Raw genomic sequence first — 8,124 nt, forward strand, 5'->3', positions numbered from 1 at the left:
TGCAAGGTCAGGTCATTCCGACAATCGGGGCTGGCTAGAAATCTTGAGGGCAAGAGCGCTCAGAGATTTCCAAGCATTGGGCTCGCAAAGCCTTCCACGTGCCTCTATCTACCTAGTTCCAGGAGGAATTGGTGGTTGCTACTGTAAGAAGGGACTGTTTCCTTCTCGAAGCCGGGGCCGCGAGATGGCCTTGGTGTATGGGGGGGGGAAAGATGGTGGGTGCACCCGGCTCTGCGCCCTCGGGGCCTCCAGCTGCCAGCCACGCCAGGAGGACGCACGGCCAGAGCTGGGACCTCCGCCCTCCCCGGGGGCGCCAGTCTTTGGAATCTGGCGACGCCCCCACCTCGCCCCTCGAAGTGGGGGTCCCGCAACGCTGGGCCCCGCCACCATACCCAGGCCGCATGGGGGTGGGGAAAGTTGGCAGAACTCGGCCTCTGGATCTGCGTCCCCCATGGGAAGAGCAGAGCGGAGTCGTTTGTTTCACCCGGTCTCTCCCCAACTGGGGTCTCGGGGAACACGCGGTAATTGCCCAAGAACCCCGCCCTCTGTGAGAGGCGAGGCTGCGGGGCTGCCGGGACGGTTTGAGGACCGGGCCCGGCCGGGGAGACTCCAACCTTCACCCCCCCGGTCCCCGGTCCCACTCCCCGCCGTCTCCCGGCGCCACCACTTCAGGCAGCCCACTCGGCCCGGCCTCTCCCCGCGCCCGGACCACCCCCCACGGGGTGCTCTCACTGCGCAGCGAGTCCCTCCGCTGCCTCCTCCCAGCCCAAAATGGCGGCGGCGGCCACCGATCCTTCTCGTCGCCTTCCTCTAGGGCCGAGGATCCCTCCGCACCCACAGCCCCGCCCCTCTCAGCCGGATCTATTTTCTGCCCCGTAAAGATTAACGCCATCAATGAACTCTTTAATTGAGCTCGGAAGGCGGGTCCCGTTGTGCTTCCGCACAGCTAATCGTTGACGAAAGGGGAAATATTGGCAGACGGCTTGACCAATCAAAGAAGGCATCGGTGAGCGCGGGAGGCCACTCGCGCAAGGGTATATGGGTTTTGGAGTTCTCGGTCTGACTGTAGACGTGACAGGATCTTGATCCGTGTTCCAAAGCTGGAAAAACTACAATCCCCAATAGGCACCGCGCTGCCAGGCTTTCCCCCCCCCCCGCCCCCCCAACTTCTCCAACCTTAGTGCCTGAGCGGCTTGACCAGAGCTGCTGCAATTGCAGCAAGAGGTAGGGCTGAGGCTTTGGGAACTGCACAAACAGGAGGTCGGTCGCACAGAAAGACACACAGATATAGTCGTGTGCATAATCCTTGACAGCAAATAGGTCAGTTCTGCCTTTGCAAAATCTCCTTTCTCGGACCACTTCCCCCTTTCCAAGGAATCCATCCTTATTCCAGTTGGGCTTCCCTTCCAGCTGCATGTAGTGTGAAGACTTCTTCCCCTTTCCTCTGTTTCCCGTCCCGAGAGGAAGGAGCCGGGAGGCAGGCCAGGCCCAGGAGATGATAAGGCTTCAGCCCCAGGCTCGGCCCAGGCCACAGCTGTGTTTCTCAGGGCTGGGTTTTGGAGTCCAGCCTGGGGGCAGGCAGGGGGAGGGGGTCCGCTGTCAAGACTGGGGCCTCTGGACACAGTGAGGAAAGGACCCCCTTGTAAAGCCTGCTACATATTTTCTTGTTACAGCCACTGACCCACTCGACTGTCGGCTTCTCCAGGTCATTGCTGTACCTTGCCTCCCAGGACAGCGTCCTTCCCCCTTTTGGTTTTGGGGCGGAGGGGTGGGGGCGGGAAGCTCAGGGCGAGCTTCCTAACTGCCAGCCTGGGCCTCAGTGACTTCTAGAAGAACAGTATAGGATGTAAACCCTGGCCTGGGGTCTGAGGAACAGGACTGGGAAGATGGTCCCTTGTTCCCCATTTGGCCCTCTTGCTGGCTGGAGGTGTGAAAACCAGGGTGTGGAGGCAGCCTTCAGGGCCTTCCTTTGATAAGGACAGTGTGCAGGTCTGGTGGTACAAAATGGCTGCCGCTGCCTTGGGGAAAAATTCCTGGGTAGCCAGTCTTCCTGAAAATTCTCCTTTAAGACTTGGTTTTTCTGTTATTTAAGGCAGGTGTCATTAGTTAAAGGCATCTGCTGAAAGATTTGGAACAGAAGAACGTGGCTACTACGAACCAGACCAACTGTAATACAGAATCACCCGCAGCCCTGGAGGAGGCCAAGGTAAGCCCCACCTTCCCAACCACCTGAGTGCCCTGCCATGGATCCCGCCAGCGTGTCTCAGATGTGTTGGCAGATTTGGAAAACCAGTATTTTTAAATGAGTCCCTACTGTGCAGTGGGCAGTATGCCAGATGCCAAATCTGTGCTATCTCATAAAATCCTAGGAGCCCTTCAAGGTAGGGTTACTACTTCCATTTCAAAGAAGCTAAGGTTCTCAGAGCTGAAATACCTTTTCTAGAATCACGCAGCTAGCAAACAAAAGGTCCAGGTTTAAAGTTTGTTTTGTTTTTGTTTTTTGAGAGAGAGAGAGAGAGAGAGAGCGCGTGCATACGAGTGAGCGAGCACGTGCTTGCGCACAAGCACAAGCAGGGGAGGGGCGGAGAGGGAGGGAGGGGAGGGGAGAGGGGGAGAGAGAATACCAAGCAGGCTCCGTGCTGTTAACACAGACTGTCGCAGGGCTCAATCCCACGAACTGTGAGATCATGGCCTGAGCCGAAATCAAGAGTCGGACGCTTAACCGACTAAGCCACCCAGGCACCCCAAGATTAAATTTAGGGACTTCTGACAACAGAACTCTGCCTTGCAATCTGTCAAGGCTGAGAACGAAGCCTGACACAGGGAAAACAGTTTGAGCATTTGGTTCATAATTTAGGTTAGGGGTTGGGGTGCACACATCATCCGGGAGAGAGGGAGACACAGATTGTGTCAGACTCTCAGAAAACATCACCTTCTGATCTGGCAACAGGAACCCAAACCCGCTCTGCCCATACTCTCTCTTGCTGCCCCCACCTTGCCTATTCTCCCCGAGTTTTTGAGTCCCTGTAGGTGAGGAAGGAGCTCAGCTCCTCTGACCCACCCTAGCTAGCCACTTCCAGCGTTTTCTGGAATTGTTTAATTTGGAGTTCATGGTAGGTCAGGGTTAGAAGTTCAGAGAGGGCATATGACTCACCCAGATCACACAGCTTATCTGCAGTAGTGGGAATGGTGGTAAAGGGACAAGCCTTCAGGAGGGAGGCAGCACGTGGGGCTGAGGGGCAGGGATGGTTTGGGTGAGGGGAAGGATCATCAGGGGGGACACGTACTGAGGGCTGGGGGCAGGTGAACGATTGTGCACACACAAGCAAACCACCTTGCCTGGGCCTTGCTGCTTCTGGGGTGGGGCAGAAACTCCGTCTCAGGTGGCTCAAGACACTGGTGTAGATAAGGCCTGTTCTTGATCTACGATCTCCCTGCAGGTGAAGTAACAATACAACACGACAAACAACACACACACGTACTGCGTAGACGCCGTAACACACTCCATCCCAGATGAAGAAGAGAACTCCAGGGCCTCTAAAACACTCACAGCGCACCTCCAGCTCTCACAGGGCTGCGTGCATCCCCCGATGCACATGCTATGCTTGTATGCACCTATGTCAGATGTCTCTGAGCCGTGGTGTACATTATAGAGCAACACTTTAATGGCAGGAGTTATTATTAGAATTCCCCAAACCACAAACATAGAGCAATTCATTCTCCATCCCCCACCCTGAGTACTCCCACCCTTACCACAACAGAGATAAACACATGCTGTGTACACACGCTCTTGACAGAATCCTTTCCACCTCTTAGATAAGTTCTAGGATTCTGTCGGCTGCACACTGGAGGTTCACCCTTCCTCTCCCTAGTGAGGGCCTCTTTCCTGCCGCTCCTGTCAAAGAGTGATAGCAACTTCTGCCTGGAATAAATACACCCCGTCTTCTTTGCCCTAGATCAACAGAAAGGAGAGCCTCATGTCCCTATGTTTTTTGGGCCCCCCCCTCTTATGGGCTTTATGTTATTTAACATATGTTTATTGAGCACTTACCTTGGGCCATGCACGGGGACACAGTGGTGAACTGGACAGACAAGACACATTCTTATAGGAGGAAGACAGATGGTAAATGGTAATGTGGTAGATGCGACATGGAATGTTAACTGGGTCCCCTGACAATGGGAAGGGAAGATGAGGGGGCAGATCTTTAGATAGGGTGGTCAGGGTGAGCCCCTCTGAAGAGGGCACTAAGCCCTAAAGAGTCAGCTATGCAAATACCTGAAAGCAAGATCGACTACATAATTTGTAGGGCCCAGTGCAAAGGGTTCTTTATTAAAAAATTGTTAAGTTCAAGGCAAGGACAGCAGAGCTTTAAGCAAAGCGTGGGGCCTTTCTGAACAGAGTGGGGGTGAAAGGCTCTGAGAGACTGCACAGGTTGCTCCCCCACGAAGCCAACTCTGTCTGAAAGACAAGCTTCCTAGGAAGATGACTGATCAAGCAAATGCATCAGGAGCCAGTCCCCGACCTCTATTCTCTTTCTCCTACTTCATTCAAACAGTATTTAGTGAATACTGTGCTCTGCGAGGCACAGAACAGGTACTGAAATTACAGAGTGAAATATATGGGCAGAATTCCTGCTGTTTTCATGAGTTTGCTCGGGGAGGGCTGGGGGGGGGGGGGTGGGCAGACAGTAGACAGGTAAAAACCCACAAACCAACAAATAGTTGCAGAGGGTGAGAGGCTGGAGAGTGACCCCAAGTCAGCTATGGGAAGGTTGGCTTCAGGCCAAGTGGTTATGGAAGGGTTCCACCACCGGGGACAGGCTGTCTGTGATTTATTCTTCCTTGTCCTCTGTCTAGACCCCTGGTGCTCCTGGGAGCCCCCAGACACCCCCTGAGCCTCATGACCCTGGTAGTTCCCTGCCCCTGACACCCCGGATAGAGAGCCACTCGGAGGAGGAAGACCCTACTGGGGCTGGCAGTGGCCTGGGCTGGAACAGTAGGGCTTCCCGGACCCAGAGCCCAGGGGGCAGCTCAGTGGAGGCTGTGCTGGGCCGGAAGAAGCACCGCAGGAGGCCTTCAAAGCGCAAAAGGCACTGGCGGCCCTACCTGGAGCTGAGCTGGGCCGAGAAGCAACAGCGGGATGAGAGGCAGAGCCAGAGGGCCTCCCGGGTCCGCGAGGAGATGTTCGCCAAAGGCCAGCCCGTGGCGCCCTACAACACCACCCAATTTCTGATGAATGACCGAGACCCTGAGGAGCCCAACCTGGAAGTGCCCCATGGGGCCTCCCAGCCAGGCTCCAGCGGGGAGAGCGAGGCAGGGGAAGGCGACGGGCGAGGCCCGGCTCACGGTGAGTTCCAGCAGAGGGATTTCTCCGAGGCCTACGAGCGCTACCACACCGAGCGCCTGCAGGACCGCAGCAAGCAGGAGCTGGTTCGAGACTACCTGGATCTGGAGAGGCGGCTGTCGCAGGCCGAGGAGGAGACCAGGAGGCTGCAACAGCTGCGGGGGTACACCGGCCCGCAGCCCTGCCGCCAGGTGGAGGAGCTGGCTGCTGAGGTCGAGCGGCTCCGGACAGAGAACCAGCGGCTCCGGCAGGAGAACGAGATGTGGAACCGGAAGGGCAGCTGCCCCGGTGGGGAGTCGGGCACCTAGGGGGGCCCCTCACCCAGGCTGACCCAGGGAGAAGGTCCCATTTCATATACACTCAGGCCGCTGGGTCTCAGGGAGGCAGGTGGCAGTTGGAAACCACTCCCAGTACCCCTGTGTCCGCTGAGAACAGCTAGAATCGGTTCAGCCTTCCCACCTTGTCGTTTCCATAATGTGTTCTTTGATGTCTTCGTATTTTTCTCAAAGAGATTAAATGATTTTCGTGAGGTCAGATGGGAGTGGCTAGGATTGATTTCACTAGGGCTGCTCTGAGAATCAAAGCACATTTGTCCCAGAGAGGTTTGGGACTGGGGTCCTAGACCCACCTTGCCCCAAGCCTGGGAGGCCAGCCGACCTCTGTATTGGGGAACTACCAGGGCCTCCAGGATGTCTGAATGCTGCTCTCTGTGTCCAGGAAGAATCAGACTCCTCTGAAGGTTTTATAGAGGAGGATGCAGGGCTGGGAGGGGGGCTCAGGAACCACCGGTTCAGCCAGAACTTAAGATGCCGGATTGCCGTGAGGAGCTTGGGGTGTCCTCTGGAGGAGGGGGGGCTGGGACTTTTGGAGGGGCTCCTTCAGGGTTTCTTCCCAGGCTCCCTGTATCCTCCCTGTCCTCCCCAGAGTTCAGAGGGCCGGGCTGGATGAGGATCTGGATGGCTTGTGTCTCCTTTACCTTGACAGCCGGCTACCCACCTCCACATCTCGAAGCCAGTGGTTGGGCAGGAGGTTAGTCATCACCTTTGCCCCCAGACCTCCTGGAAGGGCACTTACAAGTATCCCTCAAGGGAAGTTTTCTCCTGGGAAAAAAAAAAAAAAAAAAAAACCCAAGAGGCAGAGGGGGCAGTGAAGCCGCCCTTAGCAGAGCTGGTGGCCTGGCTTTCCTCGTGCCCACCGCACATCTGTGTGTGCTGCTCCTCTTGCCCCATCCCCTGTGTGGTCCCTTCCCTCCAAGGTGAGCCCCTCCCCTGTCTGCGTAATAGAAAGCTGAGTCAGCTGGGATAAGGTGCCACCAAGGTGCCAGCAGTATTGGGCTCTGAAACGAGCTCACACACTGGAACACTCAGACCCAGCCTTCTCCAGACACCCGGTCTCACTTCCATCACCCCTTCCAGGCGTCCTTGTTGGCTGCCTAGTGTCAGGCTGGGGTGGTGGAGGGGGAAGTTAGTCAACTCACCAGCAAGCCTGTGTGGTTCTGCCGCCCCGTGCACTGGGGAGGGGCGGAGACCTGGCCAGCCCAACCTAGCTTCCATTCCAGGAAGGCTCATCTTGTCAAGCCACATTGGGCAAGAGAAGGGCTCAGGCCTCTGAGCTGCTGGGATGGAAATGTTGACGAACCCTGTGTGTTGCCAGGACAACTTTCATTTCTGCCCTGCCACACCCAGGCCTGGCCAGCGCCTTCAAGAAGGAAGCAAGGGGAGAACAGATTCTGGGGAGGGATGGGTTTCAAGAAAGAGCAGAATCTCTAGTCCCTGGTGGCAGGTGGGGTGGGGGTGGGGCGTTCTGCTCCTGGAATCTTCACCAAAGATTTTAGCCCCCTTCTCTTTGATCTTGAACAGTTCAGGAAGGGCCAGAGGAACGCTTGTCCCCACTTTGCAGGTGGGAAATCCAAGGCTCTGAGAGGGTGTGGCTTTCCGAATTCCTAGCCTGCCTTCCCCTGTGGGTGCTAGCCTGGATCCAGAGGCCCCCTGGGCAAGGCTCAGGCAGCCTCCCAGCTGCCGCATTCCTCAGCAGGGAGCCCAGAGGGAGAGGGTTGGGCCTGGCCTAAGGTTGTTTACCCAGAGGCATATACGTGTGTGTGTGTGTGTGTGTGTGTGTAAGTGTGTAACTAGGAAGGGTGAGAAGATTCCAGAGGGGGCTGCTGGAGTGTTGGGGGAGGGCTGTGGGTGTGGTGTGAGGGAGAGGGTGCTGGGGCTGTGCCCAGGAGGCCGGCTTTGGCCAGCGTGTCCCTGAGTAGGCAAGAGCTCCGTACAGGGGAAGGGACAGGTGAGGAGTTCAGTCCTTTTTGGCCCAGAAGCTGAGGAGCCTAGAGACAGGAAAGCTAGCTGCTGGCCCTCCCCTGTCCAGAGACCCAAACACACAGACACACACACACGCACGCACGCACACACGTTGAGGGCTCTTGGTCAGGGCCACATCAAGGTGGGTTAATTTCCCCAAGGTTGGTGGAGGACAGGATGGAACAAGAAGAAAACAAAGGAGAAAAGTGTGAGCTGGGAAAGTGTCTTCACTGAGGGGAGTCAGTGAGGAAGAGCCCTTGTCACCTCCTCCGGCCATCTGGGTCCCTGACCTCAGTGCCCTGGAGCCCCAGGGTTGAGCTGGAGTGCCTTCTGCAGTACTGGGCCAAGTACTGGGCAGAGGCCGCTCGGCTACAGGTAGTGGCCAGGTGTGGGTTCCTTTTGCCTTTTCCCTCTCTGGCTGCCCTGTCCTGAGGCCTGGGCTTCTCCCGGTCCCCCACAGTGACAGAAGCTCCAATTTTA

The 8,124-nt window shown here is 56.6% G+C and overlaps 1 protein-coding gene across 1 annotated transcript; it reads left to right on the top strand.

Moving 5' to 3' along the window:
- Window positions 1-212: 212 nt before the first annotated feature.
- Window positions 213-5,878, top strand: HEXIM2 (HEXIM P-TEFb complex subunit 2). The gene is given in 3 exon segments (XM_049638184.1): window positions 213-407; window positions 2,093-2,206; window positions 4,858-5,878. Coding segments are annotated over 3 exon segments (1,104 nt in total). The 3' UTR covers window positions 5,653-5,878.
- Window positions 5,879-8,124: the final 2,246 nt, after the last annotated feature.

Source organism: Panthera uncia, chromosome E1 (genome assembly GCF_023721935.1).
Source record: "Panthera uncia isolate 11264 chromosome E1, Puncia_PCG_1.0, whole genome shotgun sequence".
Taxonomy (NCBI): Eukaryota; Metazoa; Chordata; class Mammalia; order Carnivora; family Felidae; genus Panthera; species Panthera uncia.